Genomic DNA, 17965 nt, shown 5'->3' on the forward strand with positions numbered 1-17965 from the left:
AAAATAAACCCAGCTCGGAAGTGGATCTAAATGTTATATATTAATGCATGCAACAATATTTACAGCCACATATATATATAGAGAGAGAGAATTAAAAGATCAGGGTCTTGCAGAAACATTATCTGTTTCACAATATTATTTTGTACATGTCCTGAATACTAGACAAGTCTTTTAGTACTTCAGTCATAAGGTCACCAGTTTGGGAGCAGGTTTAGATTCAGATGTGTTATTATACAGTATAAAGCTCCATATTTTCATCTAATGAAACTTTAAATAAAGCAAGTCCTAAAAGTTTTGTTATTTACTGCATTTGGCAGACACCCTCATCCAGCGCAACTTACATTTGATCTATAATTAACAATTAAAGGCCTTGTCTATGGGCCCAACAGGGGCAGCTTGGGTGACCTGGGATTCAAACTCACAACCGTCCAATCAGTAGACAACACTTTAGCCACTTGGCTATTTCCTTAATCAATTAATAGCTTTATATCATAGTATAACTACACAATCATTTTGGGTATGAAAATTATATGAGTATGTCTTTTGAATCTTTTTTGGTAATGATACATGATACAGTATAACATGGAGTACACATAAAATAGCAAAAAAAAATAATTTTCATTATGATCAGAAATATATACCAGGGACCGGTTATCCTGCCAGAAAACTAAAACTTTTGAATGAAAGCTTATTCTCTATAAGGCAGTGTGAAGCTGTATTATATTATCATTATTATTGTTGTTATTATCTCCATCATGCCAGGTTATGGTTTACATTTATAACTAGCTGTAGTAAAAGTCGAGTTCAGCTCGACTGCCTGTTTATATAAACCAAAGGAAGCAGAGCTCCTCTCACTTGCATTACATTACACACTCAAGCAAATGGCTCAACAGAGGACAGATTTAGAGTACTAGGTCTAATAAAAGTGACACCTGGGAAACCATAAAGTGTAAGTTCCTATGTCTACACAGCACAATCTGCCTTGCGTTCCACCTGTGTCAGTTTGTTTCTCCCGGCTGCAAAGAAGCTGGTTAAAATTTAAGTCTGTTACACAAAGCAAAGCACACACACACACACACACACACACACACACACACACACACACACACACACACACACACAAATGGTCAGTAGGACATTATAGTCAGTGATTTAGTGTGAGTGTCAAGCTGCTTAAACAAAGAACAGGGGCAGTAATAGTGACTGTCAGTTGCACTACTTCTTCCCAAATATGAGTTCATGAAGTATTTTGTATTTCCTGAATAACACAGGATCTAGGCAACACCCTGAGCCTGCTTTCTTTCATTTCTGCTTGCACACAGTTGGGATCTTTTTTAATATACAAATCACAAGATATTTTAGAAGGTGTTAATGGGCTGTTTCATTGCCATTACTGACTTCCTTCCTGTCTCAGCTGTGAAGCTGTGCAGAGCTGCTGTCATTACTAAAAGAACACTTTGGCTTTGACTTGCTTTGTACACTATGCAATCGAGCGTGTAAATGCATTGTGTTTGTAGTTAATAATTACGCAGTATTATAGATTGTGGCCCATTTTAAATACATTACTGTTTGTATATCTATATTTCTCAGTTTTAAAGGAACAAATGCAGGTACACTGACGTATCAGCAAAAATGTTGAAGCAAAACAATAATTTTAACTGCAAAGTGAAACAGATAAAACAAAAATAAAGAACTGAGATGTGGTGGAGTGACCAGAATGTTGATGCTGTCAAGAAAGATCTCACTAGCAGTTCCTGTGTGTTTCCTATAAATTATGCTAAATTAAGCTCAGTACAACCTAAATATTCAGCACTGTTTTGCTGTGATGCATGAAGTTTGTGTCCATACATGATCATGTTATGAGATTGTGAGTGTGTGTGTTTGCAGTAGCCCTGTTTTTGACAGTTGTTACATCCAGCGTGTAATTCCACCTCACTTCTAGTGTTCCCAGGATATGCTCCTGAATCCACACACCCCTGACCAAGATAAAGCAGCTAATGAAGCTGAATAAATGGTGGATGCTGTCAAAAACAAACACTTCAAGGCCAAATGTATCCGAACCCCTGACCGTTACACCCATATGTGGATCTTTGCTAAACTATTGCCACAAAGTTGAAAGCACACACTTGTATAGAATGTCATAGCCTTGACCTGAACCCCACTGAACACTTTTGGGATAAATTGTTGAATTGTTGATTGCACCCCAGGCCTCCTCACCTTATATCTTATATCAGTGCCTGACCTCACTAATGCTTATGTGGTCGAATGAGAACAAATCCACAAAGCCATCACAGAAGGCAAAATATAATGTAAAAGCAAAAGGGGACAAAATATGGAATGGGATGTTCAACAATCATATATGGGTTGATGTCAGGTGTCCACTTGCTCCTGACCATATAGTGTATCACAGCTGGTCTTACAATTTTATTGACTGTAATTGTAATACACATTAAACAGTACATAAAAGGACCCGTTTTAGATAGTCATTGTCAAGGTAATGATAAATCTGGAGACTATCCTTAGAACACTGGTCCATTACAGTGCAACAAGCACACACATTACCAACACTAGACCTAACAGCACAGACCTAAACCCAGCTCAAGATCAAACCAGGAGTGCTTTGACTCTGTGGTGGCATTGCTACCCTCTGCATGACAATACTGCCCATCTAAAATATTTTGGGCAGAAATTATTAAAAATATTTGGAATCATGATGGATTAGTAACCCAGAAAGGCTGCTCACTTTACTTGTTATTAGATAAATAAACAATAGATTTATGAATTTAGCAATTACTCAGAATGGGAACATTAAATGTTAAATGTCAATAATAATAACAAACCACATGTAAGTAGAATTTTTGTCCCCAAATATTACTCCAAACACAGTACTGTATATACGTAGCCTGAATATTTGGTCCAGTAGTAATGCTGTAAGAAAAGGAATGATATTACAGGACACATGGCCTTGTACAAATATAAAATGCATCACTCAATGATAATGCAATGCACATCACTTGGAGCATTTGATTCCAGTCTCATTTATTAGTTAGTTGGAGCTTTGTTTCTGGTGGTTTCCCTGCTATGTGAAATGCCTGTAGGGAGCCAAAAACCTATAGCTTTGGATCAAAAGCAGGATGTGTGCAAATATGGATAACTAAAGCTAAATTAGCAAGCTGTAATAAATATGAAAGAATTATCCATCATGTTTTTTTTTTTGCATTTACACAGTTTATTGTTCAATCTAAAAAATAAGACAAAATTGAATAATCACAGAGAAAACACAAATCAGAATGGCCTAAAGTTCATGCCCTTAGCCAAAAGACCACGAACAAAGGAAAACTCAGGACTCTGGCACAAAACACTGGGGCTAGTGTATGCAGTTTTAAGTGGTATTTGTGGCAGGTCTCTTACATAATGGATGGTGATATAGTATTTACCAAATGCTGAAAAAAACAATAGTCTTAGTGTAGATTTTGTACACTAATGTTGCCATATAGATGAGATCATGTATATGTACTTGCGCCTAAAGATATAAAATCCCTATATAATGTGACCCCTCTGTCAGACAGTTTCCCCCACATGGTACATACTGTATTATGACAAAGACAAAGACATTTGTCTAGTGCAAAATGTGTTGGAATAAAAGACAACGATAGGGGACCACTGGACTTTTGTAGTGCAAGTAGTGTCAGAAATTGACCTCACAAGTTTTTTTTTTAGCCACACAGGAGTACCAGAAGTCCAGTTATGTCAAAACCATAACAAATATTTCAACACTGTAATACATAGTATTACTGCAAAAACTAACAATATTGTCTTGCGTATTACAAATTACAATAGAGTTTACAAGATCAGTTGAATTGTTTTAACATTGTTTTCGTCTTCTTCATATATTTAGCATTTTGATTATTTACAAAGGAAATCTAAAGAATGTATTTGCACAAAAGAAGTATAAATATGTGTACTTCCCTTTTATATGTTACAGTATACGAAAACATATTTTACAAAATAGTTCACCATGTACATTATTAAGCCCCTTTTGAAATACCACCAAACATCTCACATTAGAAACGACTACATCATGTGTATTTCCACCATGATAAGCAAGCCATCAACCTTTTTGATGTGGTTCAACCAAGTGAACTGCACCAGGTTATTATATTTCATGAATGAATGCCCTCGTTTGCTTTGCTGTGAAAACACTGATCAGCTCATTACACAGTGTCCAAGTCCAGTGGAAGCAGATTATTAACTGTCCTTAAAGCCAGTTAAAGTACATTTATTTAGAGAGAACTTTACAGCAATATTTGATGTGAGAACTTTAGGGCAGCCAGCATACTAGGTGTTGACTTTAAATGCCTTTAAATCAGGGGCACTGTTTAATGACCCTAGCCACAACTGCAAAATCTTAAAAAAGTAGCCCTGATCTCAGTGTCTTTGTTACAGACACATGGCAGTGTCTGATTCTAACCTATCAGCTCTCAATTGTAAAGGACAATTATACAGGCTTGGTTTGGTACCTTCTCAAATGATGGATTTCTAGCTGCCCAGTAATTTCTTGCTTTCCCCTATGAGTTCTGCTCTAGGTATTCATCAATCATATTAAGGTTGTTGAGCCAGTCATCATTTGAACCCACTAAAGTGTCTATGAAGTCCACCTCGCCTCCTCCAACTCCTCCAGCTCCCAAAGATCCTTGAGATCCTACAGCCATGCTTCCATTACTATGGTGCTGGGGTGGATAGTCATAGGTGGGTAGTTTACTTCCTGGAGTTGGTCCAGAACTATAGCCTTGTGTCAGACTATGTTTGTCCACTGAGGGATAGCTTGGGGGTGCCATGCCATGAGCTGGGTCCATCATAGTCAGAGGGGCTCCAGGCTTCATAATTTCCATGGCAGTCAGAGGACCCCTCATCCTAAGGCTCTGCTGGTTCATTGTGGGGAGAGTTTGCCCAGGGGGCATCTTTTGCAGATGTCTGCTTACCATGCCTGGAGCTAGCTGGTTTGGTGGAGGTTGACCAACCATAAAGTTGGCTGGCATACCTGGTCTCTGTGGGAACTGAGGTGCTCCACAGACTGGAGGTGCTCCTCCACTGGGGAAGAGGTGCTGGTGGTTCACAGGGTCCATGTGTGGGTGTGCCCCTTGTTGGCTCTGCCAGAGCTGGGATTGTGAGTGTGGTTGCTGTTGAGAAGCACACATCATGCGTGGCGGAATAGCAGTGCCTTGATGCAATGCCTGCCGGAGGTGGTTAGTTGGACCCCCTCCCAAGCTTGGTCCAGGCATCACTGGTCGAGCTACAATATGTCCTGGGTGGTTAGGCTGCCTTGGAGAACCTCCCACTCCCATTAAGCTCTGGCTTGGGCGCATGGGCATCCCTAAGTCTTGTGAGGAATGGTAGAATGGTTGCTTGGGGCCAGTTCCACCCATGTATGGACCAGAATGGCCCACCTGGGATAAGGATCCAGGGGGAAGATTCATGCGATTGGGTAGTATTGAGCCACTGTGGCCCATCATGGCAGGGTTGGGATGCTGGGGTGCACCCATAGGGTAACCACCACATTCAGGGGGTATAGTTCTACCTGGACCTGTGAGACAATAAAGAGCAAACAAAATCTTGAAAAAAGCCTTAAGACCACTATCATCTCTACATCTCTATTTTCTTTCCTTCCTTTTTTTTATCTGAACTGCACGTATCATTACCTTGAAATGGTGCCACCTGCTGGCAATCCGACATCTGTCCTCCATTCATTTGCTCTATCTGCCTTTGCTTTTCCTACACAAGACAGAAAGTATTACCAATACAGCACAAAAATAGCAAAGCAAAAATCAGATACTGTAGATTCACACAGATTGAAAAAAAGGCAGTAAGATAACAATTTAGCATAGCACATCATCAGAATCTAAGCATAATGTTTAGAAAATGCTATAAGGAGTTACATAATATCCACTGTTGGTTTAGGATTGGGGTTTGCACTGACCTGCTTCCTCATTAGTTGAGTCCTAAGCAGCATGTTGTAGTTACTGGCCTGCCCTGGACGAGGCCCTGCAGAGGGATCTTGAAGATGCGGCACCATCCCTACATTCTGTTCCTGCAATGAGAGAGAAAGAGAGAGAGAGAGAGAGAGAGAGAGAGAGTCAGCTTACATTCCATTTCCATACTTGGTTATCAGTCTCACAGGAAAACATCTGATAATGTCTAAAGTATGCATGCTCCGATGGCAGAAGTACAATACAGTGTCTATCACACTCTGCTTGCTCATTTCATTTTCAAAAGGCAATCATGTACAAATGTACGTTATATCTGAGCTCATATCTCAAAAGAATTGCCAATGAGCAAGATCTCTGTTCTTGCCACCGCACAACACCTCAATCATGCGTGCATGTTCACAATCTTCTCCCAGATGTTTGTGCCACAAATATATGTAAATAATGAGAGAGGATTCAAACCAGCCACCATTTCCCAGAGCAGTGGACTGTTGTTTGCATTGGCTCTGCTTGAATGCTGCACCCATCCAGTCTTTCAGTCTGAGCAGGCATTCCCATATTCCCATACTCAGGTTCCCACAACTAAACAAACAAACTTCCACCACATCCCCTCCTTTCTTTTCATCCTGCTATGCCTCATCTAGGCTGGCTAACCATAGACACGGGCTAAGCTCAATCAATTAACTTACAGTTGATTTCTAACAAATCTTGCATTCTAAATCAATACGAACACACCAGTCTGAATACCACCATGCATGTTACCTTTCAAGGTGCCTTTAAACTATCTTTAAGGTATCTTTAAAATGGCCTTGTGTGTGGGAATGAAGGGGAGGGAAGGGAGTAGCAGTTTTGTTGCTTGTGTTGGGGAAATGAATGGCCTGTGTCTGCAGCAGCACTGCTGATAATTGCTATTGATTTTACACCTCACTCCTGGCAATATGCAGCTACAACAAAGAATGGACAAATCCTCTCGTTAGAGTAACGGCTACCAACCAAGTCCCGGAGCAGTTACTTACAATATAGCAGTTACTTAAAATATAGTTGTCTAATGGGCTTCTATACAAATTGTACTAAATACATAGTATAGCAGTAGAATGATATTTATGCATCTGCAAGAAATATGCAGTTTATTCCTGTATGAACACTAGATGGCATTAGGTGCACCATTTCAAACAAATAAAGCAGCACATGCTTTGGAAGCTAATGTTTCCAGATTACATGATTTACCACCCACTTAGGCTTTTTGCAATCAAATGTGCTTTATAAAAAAGATTTTGGCATTTGGCCGGAAGAGTCATTTGGCAATCCTGTATCTGATATCACCAAAAAACAGTTTCCTCGGCAATCAACCCACATTGCACATTTATATGTGAGAGGGATTTTGGCGTACCTCAGAAATGAGTTCCTTGAAAAATGTTACTACAAGAGTCATTAGTTACTACAACTCATCAGTTTTGTTTGTGTGCAGACAAGCATGCATAATCCCTGTCAGTTATTGTATAGAAGAGTTAGGAATCTATAAGATATATTGGAACACATCCTGATCCATTATAAGCTCATAAACAGCAATGTTAATGCTACAGCACTTAATAGCTTTTCATACTAAAGGCATCACATTTATGCAATAATGACCCCACAATATAAACATTATTTCTATGTACATGTTCCTTGAAATATGCCATAGGGGTAGGAACAATCATTTTAACCCTATTATTTTCCCCTATTAAATAATTCAGTAAATGTCCTGCTCCTGCGGTTTTCTGTCATTACTTTGATAATGTGAAGTTGTAAACAAATACTATGATACTTTTGGTTTGTATGGTTATCATATTGTGAATTTTTCATATTGCTTCCTGCCTACTTACAGGCAATGGAAAGCATTTCCTGCTTGCACAAAAGGTTCAGCTTCATTATTCTAAGCTGTTGAAATGAATGCTAAAAGGAGGGAAGGAGAAAAAAAAAGCGATGGTCCTTCATATGAAGATGACTTATGTTCCTGTTGTTGCAGTACTGGAACATAAAAATTTCCCTATTTCTCACTCATGACAACCTCTGGCAACCACCTTTCCTACGAAACACACACACACACACACACACTCACATACACACACACACCCCTTCTGTTTTATGCATAACACTGAGCTTTTCATTCATTGCATTCAGGGTGCATTTAATAGGTTAGACATCACGATGGAGGTTATCGAAGCAATCCGCTCCTTTAGCTGGCAGGCACAAAGCAACCATGGCAGAGTGTGTGTGCGTGTGTGTATAAAAAAGGAACAAAGGGAGAGATAAGTTCCCCCCTGTGGCATCCAGTAGAGCGAAGAAAATCTTGAATTTAAATAGTGTGTCTTTCTCAAAGCCATCGTTTTACCAGCACACTGCCCTGTCATTCAGCGATTGTATACCATCAATACAGTACAGATAACAAGCTGAACTGATCAAGTGTGAGGGCTGTTATTCTCTTAAAGCTGGGATTCAGATTAAGAAATGAAACAGCTAAGGAGAAATACACTTGAAGCTATATAAGCAAACAGAACTTTTTTTTTTACATTTTTATTTCATTATTTTACAGTATTGTGTTCACATATTGAATCATAGCATTTACTCTCTTCATTTGTATGCTGTTTGGCAGCTAAAGGCATTTTGCTTTTGTGTAGCCCTGACCTCCTGTGTTTGACCTTGCTCCCAGTGCTGTGTATTGTGCAGTGACCATGTAGATGCACCTATCCTCACGTCCACCCACTGACGACAGACCTTAATTGCACCAAACATATGAGGCTGATCGAGCAAAAAAGCTTAATGGACCCACTGAGACACCCATTAAAGCCTCACGTTTCTCCTTCTGAAAAGAGTGTGTTTTTGCCTTTTTTTCCCTTTTTTTTTTTTTTTTTTAGCAATGTAGTGTTTTTTTATGTCTGATTTTTTCCCTTTTGACCACATCACTCCCCTTATCTTGGAGTGGATCTAAATGAAATCACTGACGACTGACAGTGTGTGTGTGTGTGTGTGTGCGCGCATGTGTGTGTCTGACACATTTGTTGAGGCATGCTAAAATACAGTGGTAAGCCATCTGCACCATTCTTGCATCCCACCATGGAAGCACACGCTCATACACACTCACACACCCAGTAGTGCTAAACATAGGCCGAGCTAAAGTTGAACTGTCATTGGAAACAGTGAGCGACAGTGATGAAGAAGACAGAGGAAAGGACAGACAAATAGAGACTGTCTTTCTGTAGCCTCCTTACAGGCAGGTGCGAGTGTGTGTGACAGTATAGAATTAAGGGAGTGGAGGAAATAAAGGCAGGTATAAAAAGACAAAAGGAAACAAAACATGAAAAAGAGAGAGAGAGAGAGAGAGAGAGAGAGAGAGAGAGAGAGAGAGAAAGAGGGAGAAAGTAGGACAGAATAATGCACTGGAGCAGTGCACTTGCATGTGTGAGTGTATGTGGATTGGCATGGGTCCAGCTGTTGGAACAGAAGCAGATACTAAACACACTGATTGCCACAGCAAACAGGCTTTTATCTCCACAGTAACCATGCTTAATGGAGAGACTGTAATAAAATGATGAGCAGCAGCGCAAGCATAATGCTACAGCTAATAACTACTGACTGACCAAAAGTGTAGTCTTAGTAAATAGATTATTGCATGCTCATTTTTGACAGTAACATCAACCATTATAAATCAGATTCGACACAGCCTTGCACTTTAAGCTTTTAAGCACTTGTAAGCACTTTATCCTGGTCAGGGTCAAGATGGATTCGGAGCCAGGAACACTAGGCGTGAGGCAGGAATACACTCCGCCTGTTCATCACAGAACATCTGACAAACACACAAATGTCCAAACATAAAGACAACACACCTACACACGTTTTTTGGGGAGGTAGGAGGAAACCGGAGAACAAGGAGGAAACCCACACAGACACCAAGAGAACATGCAGAGAACTTCCAAAGAGACAGTAACCCGAGCTCCCCAGTGCATCACTGTACCTCTTCACTAAATATTTGTGTGCACTTAATTTGGAAATGTTAGTTACAAACACACAGACACAAAAAAACCCTTCCACACAAACGAAATGTAATCTCTTATATTTGTCTTTTGCATATTTTCCCCCTGAGATCATCAGGTTATAATTGTCATCAACAAACAAAGTGAATGAAAACATCATAAATCAGACAGCAAGACAAACTGTATTTTTTCCATTTGTTTTCCCAGTAGCTTGGTGATTTTAATATTACTCTATATAAACATCCTTTCATATTGTTAGTTATACCAGTATATCTAGTTTCATGGGAAATAAATGTCATTACTGTCCTTGAAAGAATGATAATGCTCTGAAGACAACATGAAATTTTTAGTTTAATAAGGTTAAAGGAGCAGTTTGTCATTTTTAGAGCCCTCTGCTGCTTGAGTATTGCCAGAGCAGTGAAAGCATCAACATCTCATCCCATTCTGAACCAACACCACTTACACTTGTGAAAAAAAAAGCAGCAATATGGCTCATGCATGGGTTGCTTTTTAGGGCAAAAGACTTTATGTGGTTGAGACAAATTTCTGGGCCAGAAAAAAAAAACCTGAAATGAAGAAACGGATCATTTTAATGTATAATAATATTTAGAATCGCAGTTAGTCTAAGAGGGAGTGTGTGAGTCTAGAAAGACTTTTAAACCTGATGATAATTGCATTATAAATTTCACATTCGTTGATGTAGGATTTTACATTTTTTATTCGCTTTGCCTGGTAGCAAATATAGTGTGTGTGTGTGTGTGTGTGAGTGTTTGTATGTGTGTGTGTAATGACTAGAAGAAGTATATTTATCTAGTAAGTTACTCTTTGTTTGAGCATGGATGTGTGTGTAAGAAAGGGCAAGAATTCTTCTAAGAAAGAAGCAAGAGTGTGAGAGAGAGAGAGAGAGAGAGAGAGAGAGAGAGAGAGAGAGAAAGCACAAGACAGGGAATGGGGTCAATTTGGGCGTAAGGGGATGTTAATAAATATTTATTTGTACTTGACCTACTTCCAAAACAACACACATCAACCCTCAATCTGTGTGTGTGTGTGTGTTTAATACTGCCTGTCTGTGTAGCCTGAAGTTGGCAGTTTGTGCCATCCTTTATGCCAACTATCCACTGCTGCCCAACCACATTCTGTCTAACACAGGCCGACAGACAGACGCGCACATGCACACACACCCGCACAGATGTATATGGAATCACGTGCAGCAAAAGCCAGTGTGAATTTATTAACCCAGGAATCAGGACAGAATGCATCTTTAAAAAAATGAACGAGGTGAAAAAGAAAAAGTGGAGTTGAAAAAATTGACAAATTTGTTATATGTAAAAAAAAATTCTGCTAGAAGCATTTCCTTGATGAAAAATCCAGCTAGAACTGTCTAATAATGCCTGTTTCTCAGCATGGTTAGAATACTAACCCTGCACCATCTCTAACTCTCTCTCAAACATACACAAACACACCTGATAGTGTTGGTGCCAGGCCAGTGTTAACTTGGCAGCGCAGTTGGTTTATTCACTATTCATTGGAGCTGCAGCTGGGTTCAGGCACGCAGTGCTGGGAATCCAAACTAACAGAACTTGAACAGTACCCACACACTCATATCATCAGTCCAACACTAAACATTCATACCATTAGCAGTGCCTTCATCCTATTAGTGCAGCTTACTGAGCTCAGGCTTAACAGAGTATTTGGCAAAGCACTGATTAACACTGCTATAAGAAAAACTACTATGGTTTCACACACTGGAGATCAATTTATCTTAGTGTATGAGTTTAGTACAGCAGAGTACTGCTACTAATCTAACGGTTTTATCCTTGTTTCCCCACTGGATGCTAGTTTGGTTGTGCTGCTCCTAAAAAAGCCCCTTCATCATCCTGGAACCATCTCTCATGCCATCTGTATTCCTCCCCCTCTCCTCAGGGCAAGGTCAGCAGGGACACACACTCACACACACTCACACACACACACACACACACACACACACACACACACACACACACACACACACACACACACACACACACACACAGTCTCATCTGCTGGCCTCAACTGTGCCTGTGGTTTTAAGTAACAAAATAATAAAGTACCCTGAACTCAATAACTCAAGATTTTTTCATTTATAAATGGCTAACTCATTCTGGATGACAGAATGATGTTCATAATGTGGCTCAAATATGATAACACAGTGCAAAAGTATTCAGATGCTTGTCAGTAATTAGTGATTCTTAGAATGTCATGTCCTCAAGCTCAGTGTTTTACAGTCTAATTATCAGAGGAGCATGTGCTACCTGAAATAATTTAGACACAGAGATTGTGTGCTAGCTAATTTAGTTAAATGTGCTATGATATCTTTGACAGGTTTAACTATTGTTACATAAATATACAGAAATACGCACTGTACTATTAAAAACTCAGCTACTGAAACCCCATGTTGCTTCCTGTGACACGTGTGTGCTAGTTTACTAGCTGTTAGCTAGCTCACTAGCTCACTAGCAAAAACAAAAATAGTTATGGGGCTTCTATGATCTTATATAGCCTAATTATTAGTTTTCTCTATTTTTTAAAAGGAAAATAATCTATTATTCTACAATAACTGAAGTCTAAAAACGAACTGTTCAGGTTTACTTTATTTATGGTTTAATGACGTGTTCTTTATCATTATTGATCTTCTTCCCCTTAAAGCCTGTCTGCTGGTCTGATTGAATCCTCTCTTCCCTGGTTTCTGTCCACTAGCCGGATTCACACACACACACACACACACACACACACACACACACACACACACACACACACACACACACACACACACACACACAGTCTGTGTGACAGCTCAGGCAGCCAGCCTTTGTGTTCAAGGGTGACCACCTACAGAGGAGACGAGGAGCGTCGTTCCCATGAAGCCCTCCTGAGGGTTAGAATTGGATATGTCGCAGTAGGGTGTGCGTGTGTGTGTGTGTGTTTATGTGTATGTGTGGGTGTGGACCAGAATATGGGACACTGAATGGTTTAGGCTTCAAGAGAAATACAGAAAGAAATCTTACCACTAAGAGTTTTCCTAAGTGGCACTAAAAGTTCTTAACTAAGAGATTCCTTCTCTTAAAACCTATTCAAAAAACTGCTAAAGAAACATTTACTAAGGAATTCCTGAGCTAAGAAAGAGGGCCGGGTTGACCCCGTTGCCATGGATTCATGCCTGAACAGTGGCGGTGATTGGCTGATGTGCTAGTGGCTTATGGTAAAACTCCTACATTTTAATTCCAATACACCGACATAGTAGGTTCTTTTCACATGTTGCATAACAGCACAGAATGAAAGTTCACTGATTTAATACATGAAGAAAAAGCTAACCAAATGACTTTCAACATAAGCGTGAGATGTCATATATTAACAAGAATGCTCATTTCCATATTGTAGTAATGAATTAAACAATCATTCGTTTCTGCAGCTGACTAAAGCAGAAATTGACTGGAAATTTGCAGCTACTGCTTCTTTTACAACTCCACAATCACTGTAATACCCTCACAGTCACCATGAAACCTTTAAAGCTTGTCATTAAACAGAATAGCTTGATTTCACTTGTTCATGATTTGGTCGTGGTTGCTACTGGTTCAGTTCACTTCCAGAGAGCTAGCTTGTTGGTTGTGAGTGAATATGTTGAGTAATCTTTGTAGACTGCTAAATGTACTATAGCATGTTATCTGGTTAAATCAAATATTATTAGTTGGATCGTTTAGCTCATTAGTGTGCTGGATCACATTAAACAATGTTAAAATAAATGCAGTCTGCTGTGACGAAGTTCTGAGACTGTACTAATGAGCAGTTACTCCATGTTTAGTCTTCCAAAAAGACATGACCACACCCAAGAATCATGCTATCTATTGGTGCATGCTTCCAAGATGGTTGGATAGGTTTGGTTCGAGGTTGTATAGTGAATTGGCTTTCACCTCCCTGTGGATTTTATTCACATCTGTTTTAAGTTGTAACACGTTTTTCTGCTTTAGGCTGAAAAATCTACTAGACATACAGTTAGGATAAACTTTGTTTAACCATATCCGGTTTCCCCGGGTAATTAATACAAGGCCACAGACATTTAAACACCTTTATCACCCGTAATCATACAGGGAAAAAAACATTTAAACACAATAGAGACAAGGAATGAGACACATAGACACATGGGACGATGAGCTGGCTTATGATCTTTTTTGAAAATATTGCCATTGTCTAAAAGACAATTTGAAACGTACAAAAAAGGAATTAATACTAATAATTTCAGTAGATACAATAATGTATCTTTATAATCTCATTTATATCGTATTTCACTGTAGCTTTACAGGGTGATTCAGTGCTTTTCTCCTCCAACTCCATATGATCTATGTATCACACACACACACACACACACACACACACTTACACTTCTCTGATGTCAACAGAAAGATTAATACACTGAGACATTTTTGCTGCAGGTAAAAAAACCACAACAGCTTCTCTACACACACACACACACACACACACAAAGGATTTTAACTAAAATATTGATTACACCACAACACAAAAATTGCTGCTGAAGTGTAAACACAAGAATATAATATGTGCAAAGTGACAGAACAGCAATATAGCTAGAATATAAGCACAGATGTGTTTACACTGTAATCATAGAGATATCAGAGGATTTATGGAGCTTGACAGTGATGAAGTCTGGTTTAAACAAAGGCCAGTTCACCTTTTTATAAACACTCTTTTCACATTCCTCATGTGTGAGATTATGATTGAGCAACGCTGCCTGTTTTGTTACTAATGGAATAACATGATAACATAATACATTTACACATCCGACAGCAGCTCACAACATCTTCATCTCTATTTTCTCTCTCTCTCTCCAGAGACAATGAGTTGTTTAGAACATACTTTTTACAATGTGGTGATCTACACTCAATCCTCCTCTGGTTCGCACCCTGCAGGAACGTATCAGCAGCACTCCAGCACTTCCTTCCTCTAAACCGTGTGTGTGTATGTGGGTGTAAACTAGCACACAATGATGGGGGTAAGGGCTAAACATCACTCACAGCTACAGTGTGACATGCAGCATGTTTTCCCAAGAGTATATTCACACGCTCTTATGTACACACACATACACACACACACACACACACACACACACATAAATACATGCTGTAACTGAATTTGAGAATCATTTGTTGATTATGAGCTGTGATATATAAAACATTGTTACTACATGATTTAAATTGTTACTACAATGATTGATTGATTGAGGAAAATTACAATCAATTTTTCACTGATCCGAGAAAAAAAAACGACTGATACAATCATTAATATCAATAACATCAGAGCAACAATTTAATGTGCATGAAAAAAAACTATTAAGAACCTATAAAGACCTATTTTGCTTTCTATTTCCAATATTTGTTTTTAACTAACTTTCTGTTGTTCCCTAGACCACCACCACTACCAACACCAAAACTACCCCCAACCAAACTCACTACCCCTTCCCCCTTCCCCGCTCCTCTTTCTGTTGCTGTCATGCTCCTGTCATGACCTTGTGTACACACACATGCAGATGTTGTGAAAGTGTGTTAGGATTACAGCTGCCAAAATAAATCACTTCTGTAGAGACACACACACACACACACACACACACACACAGAGAGAGAGAGTCCACCGGAGGGATACCAGTGTTTCAGAAGTCCTGCATGTTTCTGAGCATATAACACACATTATACATTTTATCATCATCCAATTCTCTCTCTCTCTCTCACACACACAGACAGACACACACGCACACACACACACACACACACACACAATCTAATCCCACAATCCACACATATGCCCCACCAAAAGAGTTAGAATACATAAGAAGTACACTAGCACATAGATAAAAGTCAGTTGAACAGTAAATAAAGTCTTTATTCTCATTACCCATCTTGGTGTAATGAATTATTATAATCTCACGGTAATAAATCTTGATTTAAAAATAATCTAGAGAGTGGGTGGGAGTGTGTGATTTAAATGGATCTCACAACATGCTCACACAGCAGGAGATAATGAGTGTTCGTCTCACAGAGCTGCTGTGGACTGAACAGTAAACTTTTGGGAAGCATCAATACAGATACTAGAGTAGTATAAGTCTGATATTATGCTTTTTTACACGTTATTGTAAAAACTACTCCAATATCAGCATCCAGTACCATGTGCTACTACAAGCTGGAAAACTAGTGTATACTGAACAGACTCTTAATTCAAAGTGAACTTCACAGCAGCATGTGCTCTTTTTTTTTAATGCCCCTTTTACTGATACCGCTCTGAGTGCTCAGCTCACCTCACCACCCCTCACGCTCGCTTTTAAAGACTTCTACATCATAACATCTGAAACATAAAACTTAACACGAGGAACACACACAGCACTAAACGACAGGATCCCGAGTGGCACAACAGAAACACGTTCGCCTTTTCATCAGGGTGGGAAAGGACGGAGTTCTCTCTCCTGACGAAATACAGTTGGTAGAAGAGGGTAGAAAGCTTTCCTCTGAGTGTATCATCCTTCCAAGATGTAGATGACTGGCTTCATGTGTCTCGAAGGAAGCATGTTTCAGCCTTCTTCAGTTTGTAGCCTGTCATATGACAGCAGAGTTGGCTGGCTGGCTGGCGGGTGGGTGGGTGGGAATTAGACAAGATTAAAACGAAGAAGAACCCTGCAGCTACATCGAATGTTCAATGACACCTCTGATTTTTTTTTTAATTACTAAGTAGGTTACATCAGTATCAGTAATAATGAGCACCTAAAACATGTACTTATCATCTGTCTGAATAAATAGAACAAAAATGCTGCTTTAGTTCAAATAGAATCTGTTTTGTGAGACAGATGACTAAAGGATGCTTCAGAAACACTTCTCTGTGTGAACTGCAAAGACTAGATTCAACATTCTAGCTGTTAATTTAACTCACTAGCCATTAATCCAACACTTTTTTGCTGTGCAGTGTAGGAAGGAAGCACTATATAAAAAACAAGCACTCCATTGTAGATCTCTCTCTCTTTCTCTCTCTACTCTCTCTCTCTCTGTGTGTGTGTGTGTGTTTTCCATAGCCAGCAGATTCAGCAGGCACACAAATCTCTGCTTGACACCTCTGTCTAATTAGTAAAGAGACGACGAGGAAATCCTGGACCCCTCTGTTTGAAAGAGAATAAAAAGACCAAAGCCAGCCCTGTAGCTCCAACTGCCCCTTCAAGACCCCCCTTCTCTTTTCTCCCTGCTCTCTCTCTGTCTGTTTTGAGTGCGTTTTCACCTTCCCTCCCATTTCCTTTCTCTTTCCCCTTTTCGCCTCCATTGTTCCTTTAGTATTCAGCATAGCAGTCTTTAATGAATTAGCTTCATTGTGAAGAATCTCTCTCTGTCTCTCTCTGTGCCTCTCTCTCTCTGTCTCTCTCTGTGCCTCTCTCTCTCTGTCTATCTCTGTGTCTCTCTCTCTCTTGCCGTGTGATTCAGGACTCACACACGCTCTCATTTGCTAAATTGGTTGGGAGATTTTGCATGCCAAAGCCTGAGGTTTTTGCGCCCACGGGGTGAGGACTGACAGATGTCCAAACACATAAACACACAACACACTCCGTCCTCACTTCACTTTATGACACGTTTCTCTCGTCAGGCAGAAAAGGATAAGTACTGTATCTCTGTCGGTTTATTTTCTCTCTCCAGCCCATTATTGTATTAGGTCCTCATACTGAGCGCCAGAACACATCGCAACGACTCAGCAGGCACTCACAGACAATAAAATATGCACTTATTAGCACTCTCATCTTGAATACAGCAATTTAATGACTAAATAGGTCGTTACAACAATTATTAAAGAGAAGTGCCAGTGCTTTACTGGAGAGCAAACATGAGGAGTGTTGGATGAATCAATCAATTTCTCTGAAGGATAAAACCTTTTTTTTGGTTTGAAACTCAT

The 17965-nt window shown here is 39.6% G+C and overlaps 1 protein-coding gene across 1 annotated transcript in view; it reads right to left on the minus strand.

Annotated features, from left to right (window-relative positions):
- Window positions 1-3205: 3205 nt before the first annotated feature.
- Window positions 3206-17965, minus strand: part of si:ch73-211e3.1 (mastermind-like domain-containing protein 1) — a 64881-nt gene continuing 50121 nt past the window's right edge. Inside the window, exons 3-5 of the mRNA XM_060874514.1 lie at window positions 5978-6088; window positions 5700-5772; window positions 3206-5584 (exon numbers count right to left, since the gene is read on the minus strand). Coding sequence (XP_060730497.1) covers window positions 4569-5584; window positions 5700-5772; window positions 5978-6088 — 1200 coding nt within the window. The 3' untranslated portion in view covers window positions 3206-4568. The remainder of the gene's footprint in view (window positions 5585-5699; window positions 5773-5977; window positions 6089-17965) is intronic.

The sequence above is a fragment of the Tachysurus vachellii genome, chromosome 7 (genome assembly GCF_030014155.1).
Source record: "Tachysurus vachellii isolate PV-2020 chromosome 7, HZAU_Pvac_v1, whole genome shotgun sequence".
In the NCBI taxonomy this organism is placed as follows: Eukaryota; Metazoa; Chordata; class Actinopteri; order Siluriformes; family Bagridae; genus Tachysurus; species Tachysurus vachellii.